This window comes from Diceros bicornis, chromosome 24 (assembly GCF_020826845.1).
Source record: "Diceros bicornis minor isolate mBicDic1 chromosome 24, mDicBic1.mat.cur, whole genome shotgun sequence".
In the NCBI taxonomy this organism is placed as follows: Eukaryota; Metazoa; Chordata; class Mammalia; order Perissodactyla; family Rhinocerotidae; genus Diceros; species Diceros bicornis.
Window position 1 is genome coordinate 12453354 of NC_080763.1, and position 18324 is coordinate 12471677.

Below are 18324 nucleotides of genomic sequence, written 5' to 3' on the forward strand. Positions count from 1 at the left end.
AGGGAGGAGAGCAGAGTGAAACCCTCAGGCTGCTGAAATTTCCAGACTGCCAGGAAGCCCCGAGAATTTGGTGAAAATGAGGGTTTCTTAACTCAAACTGATAGGGAAAAGGAACAGACCCTTTGAATAACTCTCCCAAGTGTGTGTTCCCTTTCTTTACCAGTATGGTAAGCAAGAGGGCATACGCCAGCCGCCTCAGACAAGTCTGTGTGAGCCAAGGTCCTCAACGGAGGGCAGAGCGATCTTAAGCCTGCCACTCGCTTCCCGCCACTCCATGGGCTTCGGGAGGAGCAGGGGAAGCAACAGCAGCAGCACAGGCGCAGCAGCTGGAGCCTCGAGAATGAACTGCAAGGAGGGGGACGGCAGCAGCTGTGGCTGCGGGGGCCCCGAGGAGAAGACGATGCTGAAGTGCGTGGTGGTGGGCGACGGCGCCGTGGGGAAGACCTGCCTGCTGATGAGCTACGCCAACGACGCCTTCCCGGAGGAGTATGTGCCCACCGTGTTTGACCACTACGCAGGTAAGAAAAGGTGGGAACCTGCCCCTGCAGACGGGGTGAAGCACGCGGGAGGCAACAGCCCAACCTCAGAGGGGCCTGGCTTCTTGCTAACGTCAGTACTGGGTGCAGGCCCGGCGGCAGCCAGGTGGCTGAGCGTCACACACGACCAAGCACTTTGCCAGAAGTGTTAGCAGTTCTGGACGTCAATTTGTATTGTAACGCTTTCTTTTCCCCTTAAATCAGGGAGTGACGCTGGGGAAATACCCTGAACTGCCCTCTAGGCTTTGGGGCCAGAGATTTTACTCAACATTTGCCTGAAGATTCATCAACTTTTTATTGTGAACATTTTAAAATGTAGTGTAATTGCATCACAACTCTTTTTTACCAAAAAAAAAAAAAAAATCACCACTAACCACATAAACAGTGAAAGGAGTGTTCTTGCCACTTTTCATGTATTCGTCTCATGCCATTCATAAATGCAAATGCTGAGATTAACAAACACTAGAACACTCATTTTTCTATAACAATTGGTGCTGTGTTACTATTCTTTCATTTTCCTGGAGCTGTAGATGGAGGGAAAAGCATTCAATATCTGTTAAGCAATCTATATCTTGAATTAAAAGAAACGTCTTAAATTGATATGTCTTTAAAAGTAAAAATAAAGACAAAAATAAAATTTGAATCATTTTAAAGTATGTCCCAAAATGACAAAGTTGGGCAGAAAATATTTTAAAGCATGAAAGTTAAGATACTGTCGTCACAACTTAATTCTTTCAGTGATTTTTTTTTGGGGGGTTCTAAAGCTTGTAGGTGTGCTTGTCAGTGTGATCGCTTATCTAAATTTTTCCATTTGACTCTCAGTTTTTTTCTTAATTTCCAAAACAAATATCATTAAGTTTGTCAAAAGCAAGTTCATGAAATTCTTCAAGTTTACAGTTGCCTGTATTTTATAACTCTTTTGAACATAGTGATCAGCTTGGTGAATTATCAGAGATTTGAGATTTTGTAAGAGGAAAATTTCTCCCCTTTCACCATGGCCTTGGGTCAGGTTCAGCAGAGGGGAAACAGCCCACAGGAAACCTGTGTGAGTGTTGGCTTTGCTATGTGGCCACAGAAGATCCTCTTTCTGTAGGAAGTAGCTTCTTTTCCAGAACTAAACAGTCACCTAAGTCCCCTCCTCCTCCTCCATTTACACGATTTATGACAATATTACACCACAGACAGGGAGAGAACCACAGTGAAAATAGTATCCATTTCCCAGCACATTTTTCTATATTTGCAGAAATTAAGAGCAAATTTGAATGCTGGCTGCCTTAAGCTTTTCTGAAAATATAATGACTACCCCCAGAGAAGAACATTTTAATGAGAACAGAATAAAGAGAAGAACAGGTAGACTTTCACTTGAGGAAAAAAACTTATTATAAAATTAGGAGGTCTGCAATTTAAAAAAGTTACTGGGATACTAGACATGTAAACATCTTAGCAAAGGTTATCTGTTCTATACCCTCTTTCTGCCAGGAAAGGGAAACGGGCTGGGACCTAATTTCAAAAACTTTTAGATCAAAGGTAGAACCCAAAATCTACTAAAGGGAGAAATTGCAAGTGTTTTGAAAATTATGTATCCCATCCCTATCTATTGGGTGAACCAATTACAGAGTAGCGTCAGGAAGAAAGAGGGCAAAACCATCTTTGGAGATAAAGATAGCCTATTGAAAAAACACATTAGAGACCAAACAAAGACTGAGCCACCACTAGATTCCACTAGGATCAAATTGTTTTATATTTCACTTGTGTATATACTTACTGTTATTTGAGCATCAAAGCATCTTAAAGATTTTGGCTACTCTATGATTTTAGCTCTCAAGAAATCACAGCTACTGAATCCAAAGCAATACTTTGCACATAGTAGGCCTTCCCAAACATTGTTGCTTTGTTTTACACTTTGTACTTTTCTAAGTACACAATCATCTCATGTGGTTTCAGTCAGGTTGTAAACGAAATGAAGACACGAGCCACATCCGACATTTCTGTTAGCGGAGGGATCTTCGCCAGCTCCCTCTACCACCACCCTCCTATATGAGCTGACTGAACCTAAATCCTTACACAGTCACAAGAGAATCTACAATCAATTGTAAAAGAACTAACGCTCTCTTCTTCACATGGAGAAGTATCCAGTATCCAGTCACCGGGTCCTACCAGCTCATTCTGAAGTGACAACCTGCAACTGGTTTACTGAGTCATTAGAACATTGCAGTTCAAGTCAAAGAGATCCTATCCCTTGAAAAAATATTTTTCCCTAATAGCTGCCCATCCCAGGAAGGTAGGGACATAATAGTAAGGATGGAAGTACAGCGTAGTGCTCAAGATGGTGAGCTCTGAAGCCAATGGGCCTGGTTCTAATACTGGCTCTGCTGTTGCTGTGTAGCCTTGAGCAAGTTACTTAACCTCTCTGTGCCTCAGCTATCACAAATGAAAAAAGGGACAATAGAGGTATTAGGATTGTTTGTGAGAACAAAATAAATTAATACATGTAGCTCTTAGATCAGTGCCTTACACGTGATAAGTGTTAGGTGCATGGTAGCTATTATTATTAAGAACAAGGTCTCTACACTTGCACACAGCTATGAAAGGGAATTAAAATATAATGAAAAGATAAAGAATACAACAAGGAAAAATATAATTCCAAGAGTATCCTCCAAATGGAGTAGGGTGTGATGGAGTGTATGTCTTGTCCTTATAATATAGTTACCAAATGTACTGATAATTGATAAATATGGTGTATTAGTAATTGCTAAATACGTCCACATAGAGTAATAGTAGTGGGACATTCACTTGGAAGAGGAACTATTAGTTCTCCATAAGTGATTGCAGAAAAGTCAACAATCAACTATAAAAATATTTTTTTAAGTTTTATGAGTCTTAGTTATTTTTCTTTCCTCCCACCTACCAGAATCCAAAAGAACATCTCCTCCATGTGGCTTTCCTTGACTCTCCAAGGAGAGTTTCTTGCTCCGTCTTCAACCCATCTCCAGAAATGTGTTAACATTTCTAGAACACCACTTCCACCATTGTAGAGCAATTTATCTGTTTCCTTATTTTCCCACTCCCACCGTGCTGTGAGCTCCTGAGGGCAAGGGTCATGTCTTGCCATATCCAGTGATCAATTCTCAGCCTTCATCTTACTTGATCTCTTGAAGGCTTTTCTTATGGTTTATTACGCTCCTTCTTGAAACACTGTCTTTGCTTGGTTTCTGGGACATTCTCCTGGTTTTTATTCCCCTCACAGGCAAATCTCTCTCCATTTCCTTTGCTGCGTTCTCCATCTCTTCCCAACCATCGAATGTTGGCATACCTCAGTGCTCAGCCCCATGGTCCTCTTCTCTTTTTACGCTCTTGCCCTGGTTGATTGTATCTAGTCTCATGGCTTTAAATATTACTTATACACTGATGACTCCAGAATTTGTATCTTTACCCCCAATACCCTACTGAGACCTAGACTCATATATCTGTCCATTTGGATATCTAATAGGCATCTCAAACTTAACCTGTACAAAATAGAATTTTTTAATTCCCCCAATATATGCCTCCTCTAGTCTTCCCCATAGAAGTACATGACCACTCTCTTTTACCCAGTTGCTCAGAACAGAAACTGGTATTATCCTTAACTCCTTTCTTCCTTGGACAATACGCCCCTCCCTCTCCATTCAAACCATTAGTTGTTATCCTTTCCTACCACCAGTCTGCTCAACATTCAAAATACATCTCAAACCCGATCACTTCTCACCACCTCCATTGCCTTCACTCTTATCCAAGCCACCATCATCTCTCATCCAAACTACTGTAATTGCCTCCCAATTTCCTGCTTCCAATCTTGCCCCTATAGTCCAATTCTTCACATAGCTGGCAGAGGGACTATCCATAGCCCCAAATTCACCAATTGCTTCCCTTCACACTAAGACCCCATCATTTATCATGGTCTACAAGGCACTCCATGATTTGGTCCCTGTTATCTCTCCAACTTCATCTCCTAACACTCTCCTCTTCAGTATTTCTGTCCTAGCTACACCAGCCATCTTGCTATTCCTCAAACACACCAAACACCTTCCATCCGTGAAGACTTTGCACTTGTTCTTCCCCCAGCCTGACCCTATTCCCCCAGAACCTCCTCAACTTCAATTGACCACGTTATTTAACAAATTCACACACGCAAACAGAAACACACATGCACACAGAATTAAAACTCTTTAACTTTTTCTCCTGCTACATCTTTCTTTACAACATTTAACACTACCTGACGTTATGCTTATATTTATTTGCTTACCATTTTTATCCCATACTGGAATGTAAACTCCATAAGGGCAAGGACTTTGTCTTGTTTGCTGCTCTATCCCCAGCTTCTAAAACAGAGCCCAACATATAGTAGACTCTCAATAGACAGTCATTGAATAAATGACTTAGTATGTCTTAATCATCTTCATCCCTCTAGTGCTTAGATAATTCCTGGTCCATTAAAACTTTGATGAATAAATGAACAAATTGCTGGTCCAATAGATATCTCTTTAGGAATGAACATATAAAAATATTTTTAAAATTCATTATATTTTGAACTATTTTGTTCACATTTTAAATATCATTTTATCTCTACTGAAATTATAATACAGCATTGAATTTTCTTTATCTAAGTGGCCAGTGTCACATCTATTGAACAATGTAACTCTACAATATGTAAATTTTATTTGGAAACAGATGGTATATAATCAAATTCCTCCATTTGCATTATATTCAAAAGCCTACCTAAACGTTGGGTGGCCGACTCAAACACTGATAGTTTTTATATAAAGAGCATGTTACAAAGTAACCCCAAGTTCCACTAAGGGCTAGGACTAAAAATTGAGGGGAGTGGGATGAAGGTAGAAAAGGTCACTCATGCTTTTCACAAATGTGCCTAAGAAATATCTCTGTGCCCTGCTTCCCACTTCCTTTCAGGTTGACTCAAGAGGTCCTAACAACCTTTAGAGCTTTCACAGCTTACCACGGAATAACCACATTTCTTCTCCCATCCTATCTTTATCCTATCTTTAGCTTTGAGTTTTGCAGCAGACCCCTCACCAGTAAAGTACTATCAATTAATGTTTCATATAACATGACATAAGGACAACACTTCTATTTTGAGTGGTTAGATTGTATGTTGAGTTAGATTATGTCTGTGGTTTGTATGTTTATGGGCATGAGCGTGTAAAATAAGCCCATTCAAGTTGAAACCTGTGCATAATATACCTCATTCACCATTTCCATTATCCTCTGTATTAGAATTGATTTCGTCTACAGCTTTTTCTTCTATCACCCATCCTTCCTAGAGTTTGTAGAAACCACCTGCGTTTGGAATTTCATTTTAAGTCACTATTTGCAAACCCAGGCTGCATGTGCAGGAAATTAACACAATTCATGGAAAGAGGGGAAAAATCTAGTTGTTCTATCAGCTGAGTGAGATGTAAAAGGAAGTTGTTTTCACAGAGAGCTGAAAGTCAGTTCTAACTTTTTCCACCTAATTAAATGGCCATCAGCCCAAGGTAGACTCAAACACAACCTTAATGGCCAGAGCAGGAAAGGAAACTATGTCCAATCCACAGGGGAAAAATAACATAAAAAAATAAAGAGTGAATAAAAACAAATCCCCAGGCCTGTAAAGGGTTGGGACATAGTTCTGCCCATTTGGGTATATTTACTCAAGGAGTTTCTCTTTTGCTCTTTCTGAAGACACCTGAGAGTCTCTGGAGAATGGATGAGATTCATTTTTTGTAAGCCAAAAGGAAACTTAAAGCAACTCTTGTGGTACTAGGAAATAAATCATCAGGTTTTTAAGCTTAGAAAAAAATATAAAAGAAGTTTGTGGAAGAGGAGACAAGAATGGGCCCGTGGAACCACTCACTCTATTCCTTCTAAATGAGTTGATGCTCAAAAACCCAGTCTTGTAGGTATCCAACCCCCAACATCTCTTTTTGAGGCAGTGTGATGTGTGTCTGATGCTTTTTCTGGACTCTTGAAGGCCACACTAAAGGTGCAGTGACAGGAATTTTATGGACAGTCACTTCCACATTCTACACTACAATGCCTAGGAGAGCAAGCACATTCAGAGGCTTCGGGAGTAGAAATTACACTCCAAAAACCAAAGCATACTGCAGAGATGATAAAATGTGAGCTGCATCTCTTAGGGGTAAGAAAGAAGAACAGAAGAGGGGAAAAGAAAATTAAGTATCTGTGACCAGAGTGACCCAAGAAAAGCCAGGCTCCCAGGATTGGAAACTGCATCTGCAGTTCATAAACCTCCTGCATTCCAGCTTCAGCTGGCAACTATAACCAAGGACTGCGACCAATTGAGGCTTCAGTGGGCAGGCTCCTTGTGACCAAGACTTTTAATTCCACACAGCCTGGCTCCCTTCACTGTCCAGTCTAGAAAATGCTTCATAAATTTTACTACCTAACTGCCCACTGAGGTTGGGCTTTAGGTAAACAGTATTTTATTTCTGAGACAGCTTTTTCAAAAACTGCCATCTCTCTCTCTCTTCTTGTGGGGAAAATAGCAAATTTAGCTCAGAGATGCTCAGAACATTGGATGTCTATGTTTTTGGATATAGTTGGCCTCTTCTACAAAGGCAGCATGAAGGTGGGCAACAAACATAGGGCCTCTCAGGAAAGGACAGGTAAGAAAACTCAACAGAAACTGTCTCCCTCATCAATCCTAAGCACAAGATCTCAGGGATCTATGGAGGCCCTACTCTCTGTGTAAGGAAACAGGTTCTGATAGGGCTGAAAATTTACTTTGCCACAAACAAAAATCTATGCCACCCCTTGGGTTAGTTAGCAGAATCCAAACGGTTAATTTTCCGGGTGTAATGTAGTCAGGATAAATTCCAACATGAATTCAATAGGCACCAACTGTGAGTCACAGAGTGGCCTGGCATTGTTCCTAAATACTCTGAAGTCCACCAGCTTTTTGCGTGTGCCCGATTTTCATGAAACAAAAGGAGTTGATTCATATAGATTCACTCAGCGTTTTGTCTGAGTTCACAACACAGCTTTTATTTATGGTATTCTCCGTTTCCTGTATCAGGATGAATTCACTTATGGCCATGTGTGATCCTACAAGCAGTATGGTAGTATTAATTATGAAACTCAAATGCCACTAGAATATATATTAACAAAAATAGCAATAGCTATACACTTACATATTCCTTGCTATGATTCAGGCATATATGAAATATTTTCATACATCAATTCATTGCCTCCTCACAATGATCCTGTGAGGTGTTATTATTTTCCCAATTTTGCTGATGAGAAAGTCAAGACACAAAGACATTTTCCAATTTGCCCAAGGTTAAATAACATAATTGAGTAAGTAGGGGCCATGAAATAGTAAACAAACAATATAAGGAGTGTATAGGTTTATAGCTAATAACATTAATAAAAAAGCCGTTGTTAGTTAAGGTATGCTAACCTGCTATAACAAATAGACCCACACATGTAAAGAATTAACACCATGGTAGGTGTTTCTTGCTAATGTTATGGTCTTGGGCAGGTACTAAAGTCGGTGGGGCTGCTTTCCTCCATGTGGCCATTAGGGACCAGGGCTCCTTCCATCTTGTGACACTACCATCCCCTAAGATCTCATGGTCATCTGCATCCAACCAGCCTAATGAGAAAGAACATGGAGAAACTTGAATGGAAAGTTTTATGGCCCAGGCCTGGAAGTGACAGATGTCATTTCCAGGCATACTCCATAGGAGATAACTTAGTCACAAGGCCACCTCACTCTAAGAAAGGCTGGGAAATAAAGTCTACCTACGTGCCCAAAAGAGAGAAGAATGGATTTTGATGGAAACTAGCCATCTCTGCCTGCATCAGACTTTCCAGCCATCAAATATCTTTGCACTCTTTTTCCCACATATAAAACAAGCCCATCTTTTTCCCAAGAGGGACTGCTCACATTCTGTCACTACACCAGGTCAAAGTCCAGAGTCTACAGGTGATGCATGGTCCTTTCCTTCTGATGGAGAAGTAACTCCTTGTGATCCAACAGAAGACTTGTTATCTACCCATATACACAATCACCCCTTAGACAGTGGTAGAAGAGGGCTTGGATAACCAAAATATTCAAACCCCTTTCAGAAAAGCGAAGAGTGGGAGATGCATAGCAATAACAGAATCCTGATGGCAAACACTAGGAAGACCCCCTGCCCTGGCAGTAGGGGAAGTTTCTTGAATTGACTCTGGTGCTGTTCTCTGGGAGGAATTCCTTTGTCCATTATTCTTGACTTTCCCTGGCTTGGGGTCTTCGGGAGGTTCTCCTTCCTCTTTATTATTATACATGACACACATCTGAATTGGGCCTCAGGGAGAATGTGTTTCTTGCAGGCTGCACAACTTTCACAGCCTCTTCTTGCTTGTACAATTTTGGGGGCTTAAGTTTTTTTGTTTTACAGTGATAAGTACGTTTAGTCCAAGTTTGGAGTTTCTTTGGAAATACAACTTTCTCAAAAACTTACCAGGCTTCTGGTAAATTCCAGGTACCAGTATCCACATCCAAGACCAAAGTATGTCTTTCCTAGACATACTTCTTAAACATACTTTATTTGTCTGCTTCCTCTAGCCAATGCCTTTTGCTCTCAGATTAACAATAGCTGTCTAGAGGCATATGAAGCAGTGGGCTTAGAGGGGAGGGCAACACTCTAGATCTTATCTTTGACACAGAGATGATTTCCTTGTTTAAACAGAGGAATGGACATTTGTTGCTCAAATTCTTTTTCAATTGTATCTTCTATTTGTGGAATCCAAAAATAATCAATATTCCGAATCTATAAGGCCATTAATGTCTGTGTTCTATCAGTCCCTGCTTAAGAAACAACCAATTCAACTCTTTTCTTTCTTGTAGCACTTCGCTAAACACAGTAACAATTAACATACACTAACATTCTGGCTTTTCTCAATCTTTTCTTTGAGTGCTATAGACTCAATAGGAACTAGGTTTACCTTCCAGGTTTCACAGACAATAGTTTTACAAAATGTTTTGCCGTAATATAACATAGATCTTCATCTTTCTAGCCTGTTCTGTTTTCTTATCATCTACCATTTAACAGCTAAGCCAACAGCTTAAGCCAACATTTTTTTTTAGGCTTTTGTAATCATGCCACCACACTAGACAGGCTAGGATGCTGTAACAAATAGACTCAAATATATAATGATTCAAACTATTAATATTCTATTTCTTGCTCATACAACAGAGCTGGGCAAGGGTTCAGGTTGGTGAGATGGTTCTGCTCCATGTGGTCATTCAAAGATCTACTTTTTCCATCTTGTGACTCTGCTATTGCATAGGACTTTGTAATGCTCTATATCTAGCCGGTGGAAGATGAAAGAATATAGTGAGGCCAAGGAGTGGCAGTGCGGGCCAGGTCCACAAGTGGCATGCATCACTTCTGTTCACATTTCATTGGAGAGAAGTTAGACCCTAGGCCACATATAATTGTAAGAGAGGTTAGCTATATGACCAAAGAAAGGGTGAACAGATTTTAATGGACATTTAGTAATTGTCACCACAATCACCCAGTTGAAATTTCTTACATCAAATACAACAGACTCTTAAACAACATAAATTGCCCTAAACATTGTATTTAATTAGATGTTTATTCAACTACAAATGACATATTTCCAAAATTTGCCTGGTTGTCAGATAAACCTGCTTGTTAAAAATGCAGATTCTTTGGCCCATACCAGGGCTGCTATACCAGACCCACTAAGAAAAAGAGCTGTAAATATAAATTTCAACAAGCATCCTAGGCATTTCTTATCAGGTGGAACCTATGAAACTACCATTTTGTAGTTCAAAACCATTTGAATATCATCAAGTTCATAAGTCCATCTAATGTAATTTAGCAAGTGCAGAAAACCCTTTTCTATGTTACAAACGTGCCTATAAATCAAGTAAAGAACAATTCTTTAATCAACCATCTATGAGTAAAAAGCAATTTAAAAATAGATATACATTTGTATAATTTCTCGACTTGGTAGGTTCTAACAGGGGAATTGTGTAAAACAGAAGAGGCCTTTAAAGCCTCTCAGAGGCAGCTAGCAAATTCCTAAATGAGGAACCAGAGGGCTCTAAAAAAAGGTCTGTTCCCATGGCTGGGACACAGAGAGACTCTGGAAGAAAGAGAATACTCCAGGCTGAGAATCAGAGAGCTTTGGGAGAGGGTTGGTGCGAGGTGGGCTGAGAAGCCTCGGAGACTCAGTGGAGACAAGGGGGCTGTAAAACACAGCAGAAAGGAGCAAACTGGGCAAACGGGGGCACCAAGCACCGGCTGCTGGGAGAAAAGCTGCATGAGTGTGAACCGCTGTCTGCTGAGCCCGCTGTCTGTAAAACAATCATCAGCACGACTGGAAGACCTTCGGAGGGGTCACTGAGGGAAGTTAAAGAACACCTACTCTCATGGGAAGAAGCAAAGGAGTCTTAACAAACAGGAAGGAGCCTGGAATCCTCAGGGTGGTTTTGGTGCGGCTCTGTCTTGGACGCCGTTACTGCTCTTCTGTATCTACCCAGCCCTACGGTTATGAAATGAACATAAACATCTGTTTCCCCTCTGCAGAGCCTTCTGTTCTTCCTCATGCTTTGACCTAGCATGTGGGGAAAAGGAGGAAAAAAACAAAAATGGAAACTCGCCTGAAATTCAATTTCTCAAAGTCCAAAAAACCTTCTTCTTGGGCTAGAATCTGCTTCCTGAAAGGGATAGCGTGTAAATTTTGGGAGAGGCAGAAATTTGTAACTGGGACTCAGGCACCTTTATCTGGACAACCGATTGACAAGCTCTCCTGATGGTGGGGACAGAGCCTTCCTTTGGATTCTCTCCAGCTGTTTTAATACAAATTAGTAAATCAGGCCTCAGAATGTGATGCTTCTTGCCAACAAGAGAGAAACAATGCTCTGTGTGGCCTGAGCAGAATGCACTATCATGAACAAAATTGCTTGCTGATCCTTTTGCAGTAATATTTACAGTTTATTAATAAAAATAGTAATTAGCTAATCTTAATTAGCTAAGTATTTAATATGTGTCAAACCCTGTGTTACCTTTGCTATCTTCTTTGAGCCTCACATCATCTCACAGATGAGAAAACTGAAACTCAGGGAAGTAACGTATCCAACATCACATGGCTAGGAAGTGGCAGAACAGGGGTTCAAACCTATCAGCTTAAGTGTCACCTCCTCGGCGAGGCCAGATCACTGTGACTAAATTGGGCTCCCTTTCAAAACCTGTTCGTTTCCTCTATAGTTATTGTCTTATTTGTTTGGTTGTTCATTGCTTGTCTCCCCCTAGAACGCACACTGTCTTGTTTAATCTTATGTTCCCAAGGCCTAGAATGAGCCTACAACACAATAGACACCCAGAAATATCTATTGAATGACTGAATGAATAAATGATTGGATGAAAGAATGACATCCAAAAATCACACAGCCTTAACCACTGTACTACACTGAAGTCGACACTCTGGGTGAACAGTCAGGGGAATTTTCTATGTTGAAATTTAATCCTCCCACATCCTGAAAGGATATGTCCTAAGCATCGTGAGCATACATTCAGAAATAGTGTATTGGCTTTGTTTAAAACTTGTAAAACAACTTTATTTTTCTAGGAAAAATTCCAAGAGGTTTTGCTTCCAGTCAAATTTCAAACTTGTGAGTTCTGAGGGATTTAACTAAGCAAAAAGTTGTTTTCCTAATTATATTAAGGATTTCTGTTTTATGTCTGTTTTCAGATGCTATATACTAGAGGCAAAAAGAAAAATTTAATTTCTTAAAGTATGTCCTGTATAACTTTTTTTTCAAATAATGGGATTAATTAAGAGGAAAAGCAGTAAATCAATAATCTCTTTAATGTATACCAGGTATAAATCTAAGAATTACGAATGATGTTTATAAAACACAACAATTCATTTACTAGAAAGTGCACTAATTTTCAGCTCGTATGCTTGTAAGAAATGCAATGAACATGTCATATATATTAACAACGGGGCACTTTATACTTATCAAAGTAAGAGTTATTGGAAGAAAAATGGCTATGCTCTCTCCTCTAGACTCCTCTCTGCTCATACTGGATGAGCTTGTGCTATGAGCCCTAAATGCTTCTTTCTACAACTAAAATGAATTTCCTGTGACATTTGCGATAGTTCAAGCTGGTAAATAAGAGCCTCAAGAATTTTCAATAGTGAACACGTTTTTAACCAAACTTTTCAAGAGACAGAGAGTGAATGTTAAATCTTAAGTGTCTAATATTCAGCACAAATTTTGCTGTAGAGGTTTTACTCTATTCGTTTCATTCATTTACCCTCCTAATAACTCTCCAGACAAAGCCCTCCCTTTTAGATACACTGAATCTATCAGGCTGCCCTTCAAATCCATTCACTCAAGTTCAGCAAAGATGGAGAAATCCTCATTATCATCCTCAGAATAACGAGTCTTAATGTATTTGAAGACCAAGGAAATTTTCATCTTTGTCATCCTCAGACAATACACTCAGATCTTTCCAACTCCCTTCATAGATATTTGACCTATTCTTTCCCTATTTTTAGTGGGTAGCTTCTCATGAATTCACTTCAAGTCAATCATGAACAACTTGCATTTCAAATCTATAGCCAGCAACACAGGAACTTTTGTAATTTTTGGTAGGAATGGGTATCTTGTCAACGTTGTTAGGTGCAGTCCTAACACGATGTAGAAGTCCAGACTAAATAATCTTTAGGATCACCTCTATCTTTTGTGGGTTTTTTTCCCTTGTTATGAGGGATATAACGGATCCTTAGATTGACACATTTTTTTGCTGTTATAGGTCCCTGAGGTTACCATAGGTCACTGTGTTTTTATAGTACTGAATACTCTACCTTTGTAACAGATATGCTAGTCTTACTAGGATTGAGTATGTAGTAGACCACAAATCATCCTGAGTGACTGTTACGCTTCATTCACCTCCTACCAGTTGACACGTTAAAAGCTTCTTAAAGGTAGTTCACATCAGCCAAACATCCTACTTAGCAACCTCACCAATTACCACAATTGAATTCCAGTTTCACAAAAGTTGTTCTATTTCAGGGTGATCTAGAACTCAGGGGATTTTTCTGGACATAGGAAGAAATCTTAGGCTCCAAGCTATAAACAAACTCTCAACTACCTACAAGAGATCAAGAGTTATTTTGGACCCCACTACATCATCAACTAACCTTAAGTATAGTAATTTTATGCAGTAAAAGAAGTTACTTTACATTATGTCTATTTATATATGTGGGTGCTACAGTGATTTCCAAAATTTCAACTGATATCCAAGTGTTAGAGCTTACGGTGGTACAGGAGTGAAAGGGGGTCAGGAAGATAGATTAATAGATGCATCGCTCTCAGAGCATCCACACAACATTTGGAAAAACACATTTTATTTACCTTCAATGTCACAAGGACCTAGTAAATCTGTCATAGTTTTCTTATCTGATATTATCACTGCTTCAGCATTTCTATCTTTTACTGTCTCGTGAACAGTTTAGAAGCCTGTTCCCTGTGAACTGAGGAAGAGAATTTCTAGTCTACTGACAGAGACACTTAGCTCCACTTTTACAGCCGAGATCTGGTTACTCCCGCAAACGCTGCAGTCAAAGCCCAGAACAAAACAGAGCACCACGTAAAGCATTTTGAGAGTGAGAAGGATCAACCCACAGAATGATCCATTCGTCCATCAAAAATTGTTAGCATTTTTCTATTTTTTGGTAAATGATGTGAAAGATGACATGAATGGAGCCATATTAAAATAGATCCGGAGCAGCCATTTCAGAGGAATCGCCTTGCACAACTTGTTTTCTTTATCTTCCAAACTGGACCAAACCACCAACATTCCAAGAAGTCAGTAAGAACAAGAATATCCTGTTTGTAAGGACTGATGAGGTTGGAATTCACTGATGACCAAACTGCTAACCAATGAAGCACAAGTCTAGCCTTTTGCCTGATGACCGAATCTCAAGCCAATCTCTGAAGTACAAACCTAGCCTGACCTCATCCAGCACCAATGAACTTTTTCTTAGTACAACTTACCCCATCTTTCTCCGTTTTCCCCATAAAAACCCTGAGCCCTTCTCTTGTAATCAGGACACTGTTGTGGTTTCTCTCTGAATGTGTGTTCCCCAAATTGCAATTCTTTGATCCCAAATAACTTCTTTGCCTCTTAAACTGGTTTCTGTTTTTGTAGGGGGACAGTGAAAATCAACAACCTTTAAACAAAGTAACTGAAAATGGTGACTTCAGAGAATTTAATGCATATTTTTTTGCTTTTCATGGTTCTTAAAATCTGCTGTTGAAAGATTTATGACCTACTGAAGAAAGAGCCTCATAAAAATTGTTTTGTTTTTTTTGGTGAGGAAGATTGGCGCTGAGCGAACATCCCTTGCCAGTCCTCCTCATTTTGCTGAGGAAGATTGGCTCTGGGCTAACATCTGTGCCCACCTTCCTCTACTTTATATGGGACGCTGCCACAGCATGGCTTGATAAGCAGTGCATAGGTCCGCGCCCAGGATCCGAACCTGTGAACCCCAGGCCACCGACGCGGAGTGCGCGCACTTAACCACTATGCCACCGGGCCAGCCCAAAAATTGTTCTGTTTTTATTTAGTCTTTTCACATTCTCCTACTTTTTTAAAGGATCCTAAACTTTCCTCCATTTGTGCATTAAGAGTTTTCCTCCCTGCTGAAGTACCTCTATCTGGTGAATCTACAGGAAAAGGAATGCATACCTTCTAAGAGAAAGGCAGTGTATATTAACTTGACAAGCAGCTCCTGAGAAGCCAAATTTCATGCTAATACTATTTAAACTTTATCCCTTATTAAGGAAAAAATACTTAAGAAATATTTTAATGGTATATGTGAGAATCATAGAAATTCAGTTATGGAAATTACACTGTGATGCAAGAGGAAGGAGGAAGGACTGCCTATTTCTTCCTTGGTGAATTCATCAGTGATTAGAAGGAATAATGCAAGTCTACCCCTGAGCAATGTCTATCAAATCTATCGAAAGAGAAAATTAAGTAAAATTTTTCTCTATCATTCTTCAAAGACAAGGTTCTTTCAGCCCCTAATCCTTGGTACTTTTTCCACTAGGATCCATGAGGATCCTTTCTTCAGTACAGATGGTAATCCTCCTCTATTACTCCCCAAATTTCTGCTTTTTTCTCATTTTAACATCAAGTCTCAGAAACAAGATTCTTGTATTCTGGGAATGAAGACAAGCACAGGAAATATCTAGTCCCCAGAATCTCTGACCAAGTCCCTCCATCTCACTCCTCCAAAGGGAGGTGCTGTTGGAAAGCAGGATCTGCCTGGAGTCCTGTTCCATTAAATCAGAGTAGGTGCACAACATGAGAGAACCGGATGTTCTTAGAAAAGATCCCAGTGTTGTCTGAATTATAAAAGTCTGTGGTTTTTGACTCGATTTCCTCCTTCATACACACTATCACTCAATGGCTAAAGATATAGAAATTTAAAGGGCAGAAGTGGAATTTTTTATTAAAGAATCTGGTACTATGCCCTGTCTCTAAATACCTGTATTGTTGTGCTCTGTCTCTTGAGGCAATAAGATCCCACAAGCTTTTCTTCTCCTCCTTCATTGTTGTCTCTTGGCGGTGTGAATACCCTCCTTAAAAGAGCTGCTGTTATCCCCTCTGCCAGGCTGCCTCCCCTAATGGGGCAAGGATCCTATCCCCATCACACCTGGGCTTTTAGTAGACACTGGGTTATAAATGCTGATCATATTTCTGACACCAGAGAATGGTGATAATGGATATACACCTTCTCCAGTGTCAGGAACACAATGGATGCTCTAGTGATGAAAATTGCATTATACATCTCCATGGACACACCCAAGGAGATCATCTTAAACTACAAAATGAGGGATTTGGACTAGACAGGTTTAAATACGACATTGCTGTACAATTTCCAAAGTGGTTTTGGCATCTCCCCCTTCAAAGGATTAGAGATGATTTCAGTGTGAATGGACCCACTTCTTAGTGGGAGCAGCTGGTATTGTGTTGGGTCTGAATGACAAGAGAACAAAGGCAAACGAATGCAACTTCTTCAAAAGATGTTTTGTTATTTCTTGCTCTCCTCACCTCTGTGTGTCTGGAGAACACTAGGAAGGAGAGAAAGAAAGGCACAGAACAGTACCTCCTGCTCTAAGCTCACCTTTCATTGTTGAGTGACAAGTGATGAGAACGAATAAGAGCCGAATCTGGGGCTTGTGGGCAGATGAGTGACCTTAGGTTCACTTCTCACAGAATTCAGAGCTGAAAGCCATTTGTGAAGGTGTTCCATCTTGGAGACACTTTCTCCAAGTTTTATCCACGCTGTTGGGTATAGCTAAAAAGTAGGAAATTATGGCCATCCATCTGGACTATTGGTGCTAGCAGGACCTGGCCTAAGGAAGAGATCCTATGGTCCTCTCGGTCTCTAGGGCCTCACCCACCTTCTCTGCACTGAACTTCCAGCATTGACAGATGGCTCTTCCTTACTGTTACAGATCACTTTTCTCTCACCTCTATTCAAGTTCCGCATTTATGCATGACATTTTTAGCAATTACCCTACTCTGCCATAATCCTAGGTGATCCACAGAGGTGCATAGAAGAGGGGAGGGACACACGGAGGCTTATTGCCCAAAAGCCTCCCTGTCTGGAGGTTACTGTCTGCAGAGTTTCATGGGACAGCTATGAAATATTCATAAAAGCTAACTTCCATACCTATTTTATCAGCTAAGTGCTGGCAGCAATGTTTTCAATATGAGCATCCAACTTTGAATTTCATGGATATCTCTGGAAGACCAAATAAGTGCAATCCAACACATTGTTGATCCTAACCCTGTGTGTGTGTGAGAGAGAGACAGGGGAACCCCAACTCTCTTAGAAGAAAAAGAAGCAAGGACATATATTAATATACTCCCGGGGTATGGCACTTACACAACTCTGCTTTTCCAGATTAAGGTTCAATCTCATCCCTACAAAACTACTTCAACATGTTTTGTTTGTTTTTAAGGAAAGGTGGTATTATCCATAAAAGCTCTTTAAAAGTTTCTATGGTTTCAGGGCCAGCCCCAGTGGCATAGTGGTTAGGTTTGTGTGCTCCGCTTCGGCGGCAAGGGGTTCGTGGGTTCGGATCCCAGCCGGGGATCTATGCACTGCTTATCAAGCCGTGCTGTGGCAGGCATCCCACATATAAAGTAGAGGAAGGTGGGCACGGATGTTAGCCCAGGGCCAATCTTTCTCAGCAAAAAGAGGAGGATTGGTGACAGATGTTAGCTCAGGGCCAATCTTCCTCACAAAAAAAAAAAAGTTTCTATAGTCTCATTTCATAGTCCAATTTTACTCTACTCTGAGAGCCTCTAAAAATATCTTGTTGAGCAAATTTATTTTCACTATAACTCTCTCTAATGTGTAATTTTGCACTGAAACCAGGTATCTCGTAAATGACCTGTCTTCTTGGTAACACAATGTTGTAGGGGTCCCCAAGCAATTAATCTGTATTAGCCAAACATCCCCCAAGAAATCTCAAATTATATATTGTAAATGAAAGCATTTTGAGTGCTGGAAAACTCTATCAAATGTTATTGTTTCTTATTAGTAATAAATCACTTTATTTATTAAATGCTCCATGAGTATAGAACGACATAAGATGTAATTAGCCACAAGGTTCAGAAAAGCATAACACCAAACTTATCCTCTTTCCCCAGGACTGCATCTCTAAGAATGCAGTTAATCCGTC

General features: G+C 40.2%; 1 protein-coding gene across 1 annotated transcript in view; it reads left to right on the forward strand.

Annotated features, from left to right (window-relative positions):
• Nucleotides 1-325: 325 nt before the first annotated feature.
• The window catches only part of RHOJ (ras homolog family member J), an 81618-nt gene continuing 63619 nt past the window's right edge, over nt 326-18324 (forward strand). The window contains exon 1 of the mRNA XM_058567932.1: nt 326-518. Coding sequence (XP_058423915.1) covers nt 341-518 — 178 coding nt within the window. The 5' untranslated portion in view covers nt 326-340. The remainder of the gene's footprint in view (nt 519-18324) is intronic.